Source organism: Ambystoma mexicanum, chromosome 4q, assembly GCF_040938575.1.
Source record: "Ambystoma mexicanum isolate Mex_15411 chromosome 4q, UKY_AmexF1_1, whole genome shotgun sequence".
Taxonomy (NCBI): Eukaryota; Metazoa; Chordata; class Amphibia; order Caudata; family Ambystomatidae; genus Ambystoma; species Ambystoma mexicanum.
In genome coordinates, this window is record NC_090928.1 from 366,074,559 (window position 1) to 366,091,099 (window position 16,541).

A 16,541-nucleotide genomic window follows, 5' to 3' on the forward strand; every position below is an offset into this window, starting at 1 on the left:
CGGGGAGAAAGTGTTCAATATTTATTTGAGGAGAACCCCTGCTCGCATAAAAATCCCGTTGTCAAGTGGAACATGGAAAGGAGGTACAGTACCTGTGGTGGGGGCTCGGCCCAGATAAAACACCAGAGCAGGAAAAACCACACAGAAAGACTTGCGTGGACAGCTTCTGATCGTGTTCAGAGCGTACGCAAGCGCTGGGAGCCAGAGACTAAATGTTGGCGTCCCTAGCGACCGCGCGTGCGTGAAGCGGGAGGTTCCACTGCACGAGCCAATCATGAAGGACCAGGAAGTGCGGTCCGATGTGGATGCGGACGCGCGCTTCCAGCTGGCTTGTGTATCTGCAGATCACCATGGCGACCCGTGTGGAGCACGGGTCTGCAGCATATCGGACACTGAAAGGGCGAGGCCGCTGCGTGTGGTGGTGTGTGCCATAGTTGCGAGGTACCCACTTTGTGCTGTATGTAAATGCAGCAGATAAGTAGGGAAATAATGTGAACGGACCGAGGGGTGCGGTCCGGTGCGAGAGCGGACGCGCACTCTCAGTGGCGAGCGCCCATGCAGATCACTATGACGTCTCGTGCGAAGCACGGGTCTGCGGCGTGAAGACCGCTGCACAATGGAAAACCCAGTAATCGTCTGTCATAGCAGATAAGCTATAGTCACGTCTGGGGCTCCTGTGCTGAATGGAATATATCGGGGTGCAGAGTGCACACGTGTTGCTGCGTGGAACCCTGCGTGAGAGTTATTATGGACGTTGGGCAAGGCGAGCTCTGGGGGGGGAAAGGGCGACCAAAAGGGAGGAAGGGGGGCGGGGCAAAAACTAGTTAGAATGAAAGTGTGCAATGTTCCGCAACACATGTGTGTGGAAAGCATATCTCACAGACCACAAAGTCACGGAAGCATTCAGAAGGGTCCGGGCTACTGGTGCCTCATAGAAAAAGAAACAATTTAAAGAAGTGGCTGAAAGATCTCATTTAAACCATGGTGGTACGTATCTAGGCGGTGAATCCACCTAGATTCTCTCTTCAACAGACTGTAGTGAATGTCGGGCCCACCTTTGATTTTCTCCACCACCCACCACAAAATGTCGTTGGGGGTGTGGTTCATGGTCAGGTAATGCTCCACTAAGGGGGCTGTCCGAGATTTTTTTTTTTAGACGGTTTTAATTATTTTTAAAACAAACAAACAATACAAACCAAACTGGCAGCGCTTTTTGCAACAAACACATGAACATCAATTAGTCAAGACCACTGCTCCCCCAATCCCTCCCCCCTTAAGCTTGTTTGTCCTTCTCATTCCGTATCTGCTGCGTGTGGCAGGGTATCACCTTCTTCTGAGACTGCAGAATCCGTTATTGTTCCAAACAGTCCTGCTATTAATACTCTCCATGCTAGCAGGGTACTCACTTCTTCGTCCCAAGACTTGCTACATGCCTCCTGCCATACCACCGTTTCAGCCTCCGCCCATTTTTGCAAATACCGCCACCATACCTCCACCCGTGGCTTATGGCACTGCTTCCTTCCCATGGCAATCCTTCGTTTTGCGAGCACATATGCCAAGTCCTTCAATTTCCCAACATGTTTAAGTTTCCGTGGTCTGGGAAACCCTCCTAACAGGCAGGCCCAGGCCTGTCTATAGTGAGCGTGACCCCTTTGTCCGCTAGTTTTTGCGCCACTTCTCCCCAGAAACTCTCAATCACTGGGCAAGACCAAAACATGTGTGTCATATCAGCATCTTTCTTATCGCATTTTGGGCACGCTTGTCGTCCCACATTTACAAACTTCGATATTCTCATCGGGGTCATGTAAGCTCTGCGTTATGTACAACTGTATTTGTTGTAATCTGGCATTTCTTGACACCTTCTTGTGGTATCCCATAGCACGCTCCCACATCCCGTCTTCCATCTGTGCTCCCACCTCTGTTTCCCAATCCAACCTCAAATGTGTCAATTCCTTCCCAACCCGGGTCATCACCATCTCATACAATCTAGAGATCTCATGCCCTCCTTCTGATATGTCATATATTGTCTCCATAATGGCGTCTGGTTCCTCAACTAATACAGTCTCAGGCCAGATTTTACGAATATTCTGCACCAGCCTTAGATACGTGACATACTGGCCCCTATGCAAGCCCGCCTCTTCCCCTAGTCCTTCAAAATCCTTAATGGCCCCCTCTTGCCAGACATTCCCCAATGTAACCAGCCCGACGGACTCCCAGTGGGTCCTGATTATCATCCTTAGTTGTTTGTCTTCCCCTGCCAAGGCAACCAACGGCACCTGCGGGGAACACGGGAACGGGTCCTCCATCATTCGACATACTCTACGCCACATCTTCCACCCAAGCAACATCATACCCGGGCGCTCCTTCATTTCTGACCTAGGGAACCAAATAATTTCCTTCAGGTAAAACGGAGTGCAGTCCTGTCCAAATAGCTTAAATTCGGGAGTTACCTCATCAGAGAGCCATTTGACCACATGTTGCAACTGGCCAGCTACATAATAGGTCTCAAAATTAGGCAGCTTAATACCCCCTTTTTCATAGAAATTCTGCAACTTCCATAGCGCCACTCTATTCCGAGTGCCATGCCATAGGAAGTCTCTGCACATACTATTCAGCTTGGCAAAAAACATTCTTAGGTATCATGTACGGAATATTGCTGAAAAAATGTAAGAGCCTAGGTAGGACCACCATTTTGAGCATCGCCCCACGTCCCATCATCGCCAACGGCAACTTCTCCCAAAACTTCATACTTATACGGATTTTTCCCACAGCCACCTCGGTGTTGTGCAAATGTTCCTCCTCTACCGTGTGATACACATCTATTCCGAGGTAGCGGAAGGAGCCAACCGCCCATGGTATCGACAACACTGGCAACCGCTTCGGAGGGGTTCCTATGTAGCTACCCAATGGGAACATGCTTGATTTTTGGGGGTTCACCGCTATGCCAGACAGTTCTGCATACCTTTCCATTACCTCCAGAATATATTGAAGATTTTCCTCCAGATATTTCAGATATAATAGCAAATCGTCAGCATACAGAGATATTAAGTGTTTCTCTCCCCCTACCTTAATGCCTACCATGTCATATTGTTGTCGAAGGTACACTGCCAGGGGCTCCAGGGCCAGAAAATATAATATCGGGGATCAGGGGCCCCCTTGTCTGGTGCCTCTGCTAAGTTGCCACCTCTCGGATATCACCGCTCCTGTACGTACCCTAGTCAGCGGCTCACTAAACAGCAACTTCGCCCACCTAACATAGCCCGGCCCCATCCCGTATTCCTTCAAGGCCTCCAGCAACCACGACCACCTGACTGAGTCGAAAGCTTTGACTGCATCTAGGGACACAACCGCCATTTCACCCTCGCTCTTGCTCCCCCATTCAATCACCCGGTGGAGTCGCCTATGGTTGTGGGTTATATTTCTGTTGGGGACATAACCTGTCTGGTCCGGATGTATCAATTTACTAATAACTCTCCGCAACCTATAGGCCAGGACCGCCGTCAATATCTTGCCATCCTGGTTCAGCATTGACAAGGGCCTATAGGAGCCGCAGCTATGCCCTGGTTTGTTGGGCTTAGGCAGCGGTATTATTATCGCTTCTCTAAGCGATTCCGGCAGCCGGCCCACCTCAAACGATTCATTAAACATTTCTAGCATGGGGGGAGTACCTCCTCTCTATATGCTTTATAAAATTCGCTAGGGAGTCCGTCCGCACCCGGGGTCTTACTGGTGGGCAGCTGCATCCTCCAAAGTAATCGGTGCATCCAGCTCCTCTCTTTCTTCGGCACTAATCTTAGGTAATCCCATATCTCTTAAAGTTTCTCTTATCTCCTCTCGGTTGCCCCCCCCCCCTTTGTCCTCATATTGTGCCCTGTAATAATCTAAGAATGCCTCATTGACTTCTTCTTGGGTGTTCGCTACCTCTCCATCCTCTCTGGTTATCGTCCTAATCGGGGGCCTAGGGGTTTCACTCTTGTATAACCACGCCAAGAGACGGCCCGTTTTATCCCCACCTGCATGCTGTCTCTCAACATACTTCTTATAGCTGAGGTTGCAGAGCCATTCCCAAAGTTCTGCACACCGCTGCTGTAGTTTAAGTAAGAGCTCTGCATCCCCCCTCCCCTATTGAGTTCCCGTTCCAGTTCATCCTCAGCTTCCCCTAACTCCGTTAGGACCCCACCCTGCAGGTCCTTTGATTTAGCAATGGCAGCACCCCGCAATACCACCTTAAAGGCTTCCCAGAGCGTACCCGCCGAATCCACACTACCAGCGTTCTCCTTGAAATAATGTGTGATCTCATCCCTGATATCCTCTCTAAAGACCGGATCCTTGAGCGCCTCAGCCCGGAGGCGCCATGTCGGTATCCGTGCTCTGGGGCGGCTATACAGCCAACCCAGGACCAGAGGCGAGTGGTCCGACAGGACCCTCGCTTTGTAGTCTATTTGGGTGGTCTCTATCACCACATCTGGCGTGGCAAAAAAATAATCCAGTCTTGTGTGCAGTTGTTGCGGGGCTGAGTAATGCGAGTACTTTTCCTCATTAGGATGTTTCAGCCTCCAAACATCTGTCAGCCCGAAGTCGTCGAGCAGTGTCTGCAATGCCCTGGCCGCTGGGGTGGGCCTATCAATCTTATCATCAGATCTGTCTACCCTGGGGTTCAGCACGCAATTAAAATCCCCTCCCCAAATAACCGCCCCACCCACACACGCACCCAGGTTGGTACACAGAGTCCTAAAATATGCCACCGTATTTTGATTGGGGGCATACATATTTACAATGCACACCTCCCTATTCTCCACCAGTGCCTTCAATATGACCATCCTCCCCTCCGTATCCACCACCTCTTGTGTAAGTTGGAGCGGAACGTGCGGTGCCACCCAGACCAACACTCCCCTAGCGTAGGCAGAATACGGAGAGCCCACTACAGTACCTCTCCACTTCTTCCCCACCAGTTCCAATTTTTGCCGAGTCAGATGCATCTCTTGCAACAGTGCAATATCAATCTTCTGTCTTTTCAAATACATCATGACCTTGTTCCTCTTTAAGTAACTATTGAGTCCCCTGACATTCCACGTTACGATCTTAAGATCCCCCATAGCTCATAAGTATCCTCCCCCCTTCCGTGCAGCAAATCCCACCTGCCCACGTGATACAGATACAGCCCTCTGGCTTTTCCTTGTAGCCTCTTGTACAAACTCGAACTCCCCATAACTATACACACCCCAAACTCCCCGCTTCCCTTCCCACCCTCTACCCATCCCTTCCCCAACACCACACTCCCCAACTGCTGCCCAGCTCCATCCATGGAACTCAGGCACCCCCACATCTAGCCCTGCAAGCACCAAACAATGCCCAGAGCTCAGTAGGGTGAAGTCGCCCTAATGGCCACTTAACTTAAGTTACTAAGTTGGGTAAAGAGATCCGCTCTGCAAGGCTCCCCTAAATACAGCAATAGTCACAGTGCTCATAATATATTGTGCAACAGTCTGACCTTTTCTGCCTAAGGCCGCGCAAATGACTATAATCAAGTCCCAGAGATCTATTCCATGCCATCTTGTAGCACCCTCCTCGTGCACTACTTATCTCCTCCATCTCCTCTTCCCGTCTGAACGTCAGGCTCCTGGGGACATCCCTGCGCGTCGAGCGATCCCATGGCGTCCTCCGGAGTCTCAAAAAACAAAGTTTTGTGTTTATGAAAATGTTTCAATTTCGCCAGATACAGCAACATGTATTTATGGCCCACCTCTCTCAATCTCCGCTTTACCGTCCCAAAATTGCACAGTCAGGGTATAGTCCAGGTAGGCCGTTATGTTTGCCGCTCCTCGTGTAATCGTTCCTCCCTTGCGGAAGTGTTCTAGTATCCTCTCCCGGTCCCGGTATTTAAGGATTTTGGCAATTACTGGCCTAGGCGGGTTTCCCGGCGTCGGCCTCCTTGTGAGAGCTCTATGCGCACGTTCCACCGCAAATCCTTGAGATAAGGCTCCTTCGGGTATCTCCTGCAACAGCATAGATTCGATGAACTCCGTGGGATCGTGGCCCTCCGATCCTTCTGGCAGGCCCACGATGCGAATGTTGTTCCGTCGGGCGCGTCCTTCTGCCTCCTCCGCCCTGCTCTCCAAGTTGCCCACTCTCTGCACCAGGGCATGCAATTTGGCCTTATGGGAGGCACAATCCGCGGTGTTCGGGCTCACCTCTTTCTCGAGGGTCTCAGTGCGCTCCGCCAAGGACCTGACGTCCTGCCGGAGTAAATTTACCTCCTCCTGCACCTCACCGACCTTAAGGTCCAATACCGTTTTCAGCTCAGTTACGGCCAGTTCAAGCTTAGCTTCCCAGGTCGCCTTCAAGTCCGCAATCGCAGCCAGGACCTCTTGGTTAGTACCCGTCACAGGCATGTAGGCGACTTATCCTTACTCTTGGAACTTTCCGGACCAGGGGACGTCTTGGCGAAGTCGTCCAACGTGGGCTGCTTCGCCTTCGGTCTCACTGTTCTATTAGACATGACCCAGCAGACCTGCGTTCTGCACAAGTTACAAATGCGCACACAGTTCCCTCCTATCACCCGACCACCGTGCGGCCTGCTCCTTCCTTTGTTCCGGTCGTTGATCGGCCATTTTGTTTCGTCTTTCGTCTCCAGCGCTCCTTATCTTTTTCGCACAAAGCTCCACCACCGTTCCTCCCACGCCATTCAAAAGTTCACCAAGCGCAGTCAGACCGTTCACACATCGGCATGTGTGTTTTCAGCAGTCATAGGCACGTTGTTATGCACTATTTCGCCAGGATCATTTCAGGATCTTGGGAGCTCCTCCAGATCGCGTCCTCCTACATGGCGCTCGTAGCCACGCCCCGCGGGGCTGTCAGAGTTTTGCATCTGATTTTGGGGCGATGTTCCGAAATGCGTGTGCTGACTGTATGCATGGTTTGGCCTATATACCTGAGGCCGCAGGGGCACTCGATACAGTAAATTACATTTTGACTTCTACAATTGGAAAGGTCTCGAAGGGTCCATTGTCGTTCACTGATGGGGAAGGTTTTCATTTTCCTGGTGAATTTACAGGAGACACAGCTACCGTCTTGACTCAGGTCATCTAGTTCCAAAAATCACCTTTAGGCCATTTCCTTTGCCTATTTGTGTAATATGAGTACTAGAATAAGGAACAGTTCAGATGTAGGTGAGAGGTTTAGGTTTGCATTTCAAAATAATATAATATGCTCATAACTAGGTTCCGGTCCCTCAAGTTACTCCCACTAAAATTGGATTAAAAAAATATTACGTTGATTGGCACACACTACTAGCATAGGGTTGACCCTTATGAAAACATAACTGTTAGTAAACGAATAACATTTGTTGATAAGAAAAATAGAAAATAGTCAATTTTGATTACATATTGGAAGACAGGTACAACAATAGTTGTTACAGTTGATACGATAACATAGGAACAATGCTAAGTCTTAGATCTCCTTAGAGGTTTACTTTTCCGTCCTTCTAATTGAAATTCTTCTGTTTCTCGCTGGCTGACATGCACTCACACACTTACACTCTCCTCCCATAAAGGGCGGTTACATATACACAGTTAATGCTTGATAGGATAACAAATGATTATGGCAGCAAGATGCCAGTTTATTCAAAGACAACCAGAAAATTGGCTAACAAAATGTGAAATTATCAATTTACCTTAAACTGGACATGTGAGAGAGGAAAGGCAAACTGAAACATACCATAACAATGTCAAACTCAAGCTAGCGAAAAATAGTGTAATGTGCAGTGTTGAAAAAATGTATTAAAACTTTAATAAATGCGAAAAGATTAAGATAATTAGAAAAGATGCAACCTTAACACAAAATCATAATAGCAATGTAATAGCTTGAGGAACAAGAATGCATTGTAAACTATGACTTATTAATGTCAATTGTGGCTGTACAAGTAGCCTGTGCATTGAAATGTGTCAGGGGAGCACATCGTAATTTCTATTGCATCTGAAGTTATCCGTCTACTACAAGCATGCTGTCTGTTTTATGCTGCACGCATGTCGATGCTGTGGAATAACTCTTAGCATGTGTGTGGTCTGTTTTCATTTTATACAGAGGACGGAGAAGCTGTTAGAGACAATTGACCAACTTCACCTGGAGTTTGCCAAAAGGGCCGCGCCCTTCAACAACTGGATGGAAGGTGCCATGGAGGACCTGCAAGACATGTTTATTGTTCACAGCATAGAAGAAATCCAGGTATGCAGCATCCGGTTTTGTGATGATCTCTGTAACATAGTCCTCTAGTAACATGTATCTTTCGAAGGCTGCAGAAAGGGTTACTTTTACCATTGTCTCGTGTTTGGAGGTACGCTGTCTCTGATGGGTGATGGGTTTCCTAGAAAAGGAGGGTTTTGAAGTTCTTTAGGAAAGTGCTGTTGTTTAACCTTTTGTGATGTTATGGCGTGTTCTGTGTCTTGATGTTGAGGTATGAATTCTGGGGAGCATGATGGAAGAGCTGCTTCTGGGCAAGGCGATATAAGGTGGTTACCTAGAGCACCCCCAGCACTGCTGTTGGTGAATTGCCTCTTCAAGCAGCAAACAATGGTCACTTGCAGGAGGGTGGTGTTTGCAAAATTACACTTTGCCTGCAGTAATTCTAGCAACGGTTCTGAAGTTGGTAGCAGAGCATGGATTTTCTGCATTTTGTAGCGTCATTTATTCACTGCCCCCAGATCCCCAATTGATTGAGGTCTGTCTATACAGTGCTTTGCACAGTTTGTTTTGTTATGTAGTGTAATTTAATGTGTTTTGTATGGCACCCTTCTGCCACCTTTGGTGGGCTCACTGCACGTGGCTCTGAAAGAAAAAGTGGGCAGGGGGGTCACTGGTGGGACAGTGGAAGAATCAGATTCAAAATCTGTGGTGTGTATGTGTGCAGATCAGACGTACCTGGTTCCTGTGTGCAAATCTGCTTTCCATGGGTTTGGCATAGACACTTGGAAGTGTGTTATCCATAGGGAAGAGCCCAAGATCTGATACACTAAAGTACATTTGGTCTGACCAGCCATTGATGTTGGAGAGTCTCTCTCTCTCTCTCTCTCTCTCTCTCTCTCTTTCTCAAATAGATATGTTGTTCCCCCATGTACAACAAAACAAGAATCTGTGAATTGGCAGATGAGGGAGAGGAGGACACCTGGAAGCTCTGCTCATTACCATAAGCTATATGCTGAGGTTTATGGGAAGCAAGAACCTTTGGTTCAGGGATAGATTTGAGGCTTGTGATCAATCATCCTTCCTTAGTATGTTGGTTGGTGCACTGAGCGAGACCTAAAACCTCACTCTAACATACTCAGGCGCTGTGCTCCTACTGGGGTTTTCACCCACCAGGGCATCTCCCTTTGGGGCCAGCGCAAGGCATTCAGGGGTCAGAATCCTTACTTGTTTCTCCCAGAGATGTACCCTGCTTTCTCTCACAAGCCTTAAACTTCTCTCACACACTGCACACAGCGACAGGCCAAAATGGAATTCCCCAAACCCTGACCGGCCACAACTTACCAGTTGTTGCGGTAGCACCAGAACTTTGCTCTCAGAGTGATGCTGCAACCCGTTAGGGGTTCTTCACAATGAAACGAGGAGCAGAGAAGATAGAAGGTGTACCATGGATTTCTCAAAAGTATCTCACAATACTTTGCGCACCCCCACTGGCCCTTAGTGGGGGAGAAGCGAACAATTCTGGCAGTGAGAGAAGGGCTTTTGTGCGGGGGAGGGTAATAAGATGGCAGCCCAATAGCGCTGCAATCTGTAATTTGCAGTCTCCTTGGACTCTTGCTAGATTGATCTTAGTGTGATCTCCCTACAAAGCTCTGTGGAGCAGCTAAAAGCAGGTATGCATTATTTGTCTGCTGTTAAGGGCTGGCCTTGCAGAGATAGAGATGGGCAATGATGGATGCACATGGTGTGAGCTCTCCCCACAGGGGGTGCCCAGGAGGCAGGAAGGTACCGCTTCATCCATTAACAGCTATTTTTTACCACACAAAGAAGTTGGGCTGTCTGTATTGGGGACAATGTGATGGGGTTGGACTGATTTGTGTTTTAGTGTTTAAAACGTTAGATAATTTGGTATGATTTCTGGGGTGAATGTCAGAGAACTGTGTGTGCGTAGTTTTGCAGCTAGTTACAAAAGGTATGAAAGGCTATTGTGTTATTAACTTGAAAGTATCTCTGTTATAAATGATGCTAAGGGATATCAGTCTCTAATAATTCTTTCAGACAATTAAACATACCTTATGCATGCTTTGATTCATGCCTACCCCCCAACCACATTAGAGGAAATGTCATCATAGTCTATTGCTGCCGCTTTTTCTACACATGACTTTAGTGATGCATCGTACACATGGCGATGATCGCCTTGCTGCATGGCTGAATTCCATTTTGAAGCACCCCCTCCATTTCAGTGGGACCACGTTTTATATTTCCGAGCTTTATATTATTCACCCGATACCCTTGTGCTGCCTTAGAGTAATTTTGCCTCATAAATCAGGCATTACCTTCCTTGCTGGATGGCAAAAGAGATTTAAAAAATAAATTAGGGCTACCTAATTGAACATCTAAATCTATTTTTCAGTACTTCGTCAGAAGCTTTCTTTAATAACTTCTCTTTGCAGAACTTGATCACAGCCCATGAACAGTTTAAAGCCACTTTGCCAGAGGCAGACGCTGAGCGGCATGCCATACTGTCAATCCAGACTGAGGTGGAGAAGGTTATTCAGAGTTACAGCATCAAGATAACTTCAAGCAACCCATACACCAACATCACAGTGGATGAAGTCCGAGCAAAATGGGATACGGTAAGCCTAGGATTTAAGTCTATGTTGAAGACTACAGAAGCTGAAATAAAAAGCATTTTAGTAAGCCTTTATGATAGCTCTTTTGCCCAACGAGAATGTTGTAGATATTGATGTGCAATCAACATGCCACAGTGTATACTAGTAGAAGATTCAGCCTTTTCCCATTTCAAGGTCAGTCCATCATGTAGCGTTCATCCGGGTAAAGTGTGATTGTTTCTATATGGGTTTTATGCAGCACTAATAGTAACAGAATTTGTTTGCAGAACTACAACACTGCACAACAGCAGTAATCTCTGCATAATAAAAACAGGTTAATGTACTGTAACTGAATGCTGAGCTAACAACGAAAAGGTACAGAGTCCTGATAGGTGAAAAATAATATTTGGAGAGGCCACCCGGGGGCGCTCTGATGGTAGCTGTGTAAGCATGTAGCTCCCGGATTATCAGATCTTGTAGTGGATAGAGCCCCCTCTCCAGAGGCCCCCAGGAAGCCGGCTTTGAGACGGTGCTGGACCTGAGTGTCTTGGGCACACAGTGGCGGAATTGCAAGAGGATCTGCCCTGGGGAACCGGAGATACACGACGGGAAAGACCTTGTGAGCAACAGGACGTGTTTCCTCCGACATGCTGGTCTGAGGCTGCGGCGTGCTCTGGGCAATTGAGGGCTGACTGGAGAGCGCAGTCTGAGCCCCGCGCTGACATGAGGCCCAGGAGCCTGCGGATCAAGGCAGTGTGCCTCGGGCGATCGTTGCCTGGGATCGCTGGTGGCGGGGAGCAGCTCCCTCCCGGTGAGTGAACGGAACAGGGAGGAGGAGCGGTAGCGTGACGCACCATGGCCTGGGACACCGGGCCATCGGTGCGGGTGCTGGGGTTCGCCAGTAACCCCTCCCCCCCTCCCCGCGGGGTTTGGAGACAGAGTAAGCAGACCCTGGGAGCTGGCGTGGTCTTGCAAGTGACTGGTGCCCGGGAGGATGGGGATTGGTGCCCTATTGTCGGGGGAGGTGAGAGTGGCTGCAACAGTGCGGGTCCTCCCTGTAGTAGAGGAGTAGTGCACGCATTCAGACACTACTGGGGTGGGGGCCCATGGAAGTTGGCCTGGAATCGGGGTGTGTGGCCCCCTGGCATCGGGTAGTGGCGTGTGCCCGCCCTACCATGTGGGACTGGTGGAGGGAAGCAGCGAGTCAAGGCTCCTGGCTCCGCAAAATGGGAGATCCCCAGACCAGCTGAGAAGTGCTGAGTTACTCCACCGGGGGCTGAAGCCGTGGGGATCTGCAAGGTGGGAGAGTGACCAAAGGAGGGAAGAGTGGGCAGTGGAGCGAGCCAAGATAGATTGAGCGAGTGGTGTACTCAGCCCGGAGTGGAGTGGGACCCCGGCCAATGCTGTCTGGTGCACCAGAAGGCGGTGGTTCACTGAGACCCCGGTGGTGGGGTAACACAATTGGGGCTGAAGTTCCTAGTGGCGTGCTGAGTAATACCGCAGCTCGGAAAGCTTTGTAAGGATTTGTGGGGTAACACTGCTGGCGAGGTGCCTCGGGGGAGGACCACTCTGGACTTGGGAGTGTTCTACGCAGACCTTTGTATTACTGGACACCTTTTGGTATCCCTGGGGGGATACGACCTTGGAGGAGGGCAGAGGTGCTCAGGGGGTCGAAAGGGATCCACAGGTGGGGAGAGGTTAGGGGTTGCCCCAGAGTGGTGTATGTGCCTGGCCTGGATAAAGGTCTCTGCACCTCATATGGACTGGAAGTTGAGATTGGAGCAATTCGAATATCTATGGAGCCCGTGATCGAGGAGTCCCACCCCAGACCGGATCATGCAAGACAGAGGAGATGACCCAGTGTCCACAAAGAGGGACATTGCCTCATTACTGGAAGAAATCCAGGGAATCAGGGTGGACATTGGAGGAAAAATTGACAAAATGGTTTGACAAAATGGAGGAAAGGCTGCAAGTGGTGGAAAGTAGGCAGTCATCCCTTGAGACTCTGGAGATTCCGGTGGATATGCGGATGGCAGAACTGGAGAGAAGAGAGGGGGAAATCACTCTCAAGATGGATGATTCCGAGTATCGAGAAAGGGGGACTAACCTGAGAGATTTTGGGGTGCCGGAGAAAGAGGGTGAAACAGAAAGAGACCTGCAGAGAGTCATACACGAGGCAACAAAAGTGTTGTTTGGGGAAGACACCATTGATGAACCTAAGATAGACAGATTGCACAGAGCAGGTGGGGCAGGAAGAGGCCGAGGTCCATCCTGGCGCGTATTCATTATTATCCAGACAAGCAGAAAATCGTGGAAAAGGCGAGGGGAGTAGGTACGGTGATATTGGACAATGCGAAAATCACAGATTTTCAGGGTCCCTCCTCACTTACATTGACAAAGATGCCTCTGCATGCCCCTCACAAAATGGCTGAATGAGAAGGGAGTGTGATGGAGGTGGGGCTTCCCTTCCCCTTTTCTATTTCCTTTGAAGTAGATGGGTATGGATATAAACTGGTCACAGAGGCCGATATATGGGAGAACTGACAGGGAATGCTGGGTCCGCACCAGAAGGAAGTTCGAAGGATCACGAAGACAGACAATGGTGTATAAAAGGGCCCTGTTGGCAGTCTATTGTCTTCTTTCTGGTGTGCCCAAGGATTTTGTTTGGATTGTTGGGGTTGGGGGTCATGTTCACAGTTTTGAGGAGGGACAAATGAGTGGGCAGGATGTGTTTGAAGGAGATTGATATTCATCTCTGGTTGGCCATGGGGCGAGCTAGAGGTCTGACATGTACTGGGGATGGGTGTGTCTTGGGGGGTCTGAGGGCTGAGGAGGGGAAATGTAACTGGGATCTTAGTGAGATGTACAGTGGGGTGCTCTTATTTTGGAAGAGGAGGACGTGTTGACCTGGTGGACTGGGTCCTATTCGTGGTCTGTTGTTCGTCCAGTTATGTTAACTGGAGGAGACTGGGCGCCACAGGGATGGAGGGAGGGGGGAAGTGGGTCAGGCAGGGGAGTAAGGCGAGGTGGGTGAACAGTTGGGGAAGGGGTTGAAAGCACAATTTATTTGTGACCGGGGGGGGCAATGTTTGGTTCTGGAAGTTTTCTGCCCAAGTGGAGAGGTTGGATTTAAGGCAATGGCAGACCTGAACGGGGGAGAGGGAGGATCGTCTTCGGGTTTGTACACTAAATGTGAAGGGGCTAAACTCCCCGACCAAGAGGTCCTTAGTGGCCAGCGAATTCTGAAGAATGGGATGTATGGCCTCTTCCAACGAGGTTCTCCAGGGGAGAGGAAAGGGAGATCCCATGTGGTCTCCTGGGACAGGTGTATTGGGGGTCAGGGGAGAAGAGAAAATGGGGTGTTGGCACCCTGATTCACACAAGATCGAAAATGGAGCTAGAGAAGGTGTGGTGTTGTGAGGAGGGGAGGGCAATACTCTTGGTGGGTTCCTTGAGGGATGCCGATAACCAACCAAGGTCAGTTGCACTTTCTTAAACCCATGCCTGCAAGGTTTTTAAATGAGGGGGAGGGATACCTGATAGTGGGTAGGGATGTTAACATGTGGGCAAACCTACAGATGAATAGAAGAGCCACAGGCCTGCGGGATGTGTGGTGTTTCTTTCACCCTTAAGAAAGGGGATTCACCTTTTACTCCACACCCCATGGGACCTATACTCGCATAGACTATCTCTGCATCTCAGGGGACCTCTTTGGGGTGGAGGCATAGATTTCAGAGATCCGCCCAATAGCCTCGTCCGATCATGGCTTGGTATCCCTAGACTTGACCTGGAAGGCCTTAAGCCCCAACAACTCGATATTGAGATGTAATGAGTCCCTGTGGAAGGATCTGGCTTTTTGAGCGGAATTTGAGGGCCAATACAGCAGTGTTTTTTGCTAAATGATACGGGGGAGGTGGAACAGTGCACAGTGTGGGATGCAGGCAAAGTGACATAGAGGAGCCTGTTGATCAGAGAGGGGGCACGTAAGAAGAGAGAGAGCTTTATTGGAGAATAGGTCGTGCAAGGAGATAGGGGTCCTGGAAGGTCGGATACAGGCCTCAGAAGAGAGAACAAGGGAAGGGATAGAGGAAGTGCAGGGTAAGAGGGAGGAGCTTCTGTTTGCTCGAGGAAGGTAAGATAATGCGGAAGATCCAGTTCCCAAAGCAAACATTTTATGAAAAGGGGGACAAGGCGTATGCCCTGCTGGCAGCGTGGTTACATGGCCAGTGCAAGGATAGATGGATACCGGGGTGGAGGGACTCGGGGGCACACTAGAGACGTCACCAGGGGAATAGTTGGGACTTTTGCTGGCTTTTATGAAGAATTGTACAAGGGGGATGACCATCTAGAGGGGGAAGGGATAGGAACTTACTTGGCAGAGTTGTCATTACTGAAGCTGACCCTGGAGGAAATGGATGCCCCTTTTACAGGAGATGAGATCTTGCTGGCGATCCGTAAATTGCAGCTAGGGAAGGCGCCGGGGGAAGATGGTTATACTGCCGGTTTTTAGAAGACATTTGCAGGCCTCCTGGTCTCGCATATGGTTCAATTCAACCACATCCTGGAAACTGGAAGGGCTCCGAAGACGTTTGTGCATGCTGTTATCTCAGAAATACATATAGAGGGGAGGGGCCCCATGAGTATGTGGTTTGTATCCTCAATGTGGATGCAAAGTTATTTATCCAAGTCCTAACATCAAGACTTGACGTGCATATGCCACGATTGGTGCACTTGGACCAGGTGGGTTTTATAAGGGGAAGACAAGGGACGGACACAATGCGCAAATCCCTGCACCTGATCGAAGGGGCCCAAGGCAGAGGGGGTAACCCCACGCTTTTGTCGGTTGATGCAGAAAAGGCATTCGACAGAGTGGATTGGGATTTCTTGAAGGCAACTCTGGTGAAGTTTGGTCTGACGCTGGGGTTTTTGCAGGTTTTCTCAGCATTGTATTCAGAGCCAAAGGCCTGTGTGGCCCCTAATGGGAATTTGTCACGTTGGTTCGGGTTGGGACGGGGCACGAGACAGTGTTGCCCCCTTTAACTGCTACTCTTTTCTCTTTCCTTGGAGCCTTTGGCACAGAAATTGAGGGAGGACCCCCAAGTGGAGGGTATCCTTTGCGGGGTGGGGGTACGTAATACAAATTGGGTTCATACGCTGTTGATATTCTACTTCATCAGTGTCTTCGGTGCCAGTGGTGGTCGAGTTAGTGGACCCGTGTGGGGCGCTCTCAGGTTTTAAAATCAATAAGGGGAAATCCATTGTGTTTCCATTGGACAAGATGGAGCATAATGATAGGCAAAAACTGGCTATGTTGGGGATGAGAATTGAAGAGGATCAGTTGCATTACCTAGGTATACTTGTTACCAAGGAGATAGGGGGTCTATATGAAGCGAATTTCCTACCACTATTAGTGCGGCTATTTGAGGACTTAGAGAAATGGGGTAAGTTGACGATCTCCTGGTTGGGGCGGTTGAATACTATAAAGATGAACTTCCTTTCCAGAATCCTCTACCTGTTCCAGATGATTCTGATTCAAGTCCCAGACTCTTTGTTTCGAGAGGTTAAGGCCTGCTTCCTGAGGTTTTTGTGCCCAGGAAAGAAAGCAAGGGTGGCATACAAAGTCTTGGTGCTTCAAAAGGAAAGATGAGGGGTAGGTTTTCTGGATATTCATTTGTATTATAAGGCAGCACAACTGAGGATTCTGGTTCTGCATCTGAGGGAGCAAAGGGATTGCCAATAGGTGGAGTTAGA

At 49.2% G+C, this 16,541-nt stretch overlaps 1 protein-coding gene across 1 annotated transcript in view; it reads left to right on the forward strand.

The window, feature by feature from the left end:
• Positions 1 to 16,541, forward strand: part of ACTN2 (actinin alpha 2) — a 324,822-nt gene that overhangs the window by 252,086 nt on the left and 56,195 nt on the right. The window contains exons 14-15 of the mRNA XM_069607933.1: positions 8,083 to 8,223; positions 10,632 to 10,814. Of these exons, the coding sequence (XP_069464034.1) occupies positions 8,083 to 8,223; positions 10,632 to 10,814 (324 nt within the window). The remainder of the gene's footprint in view (positions 1 to 8,082; positions 8,224 to 10,631; positions 10,815 to 16,541) is intronic.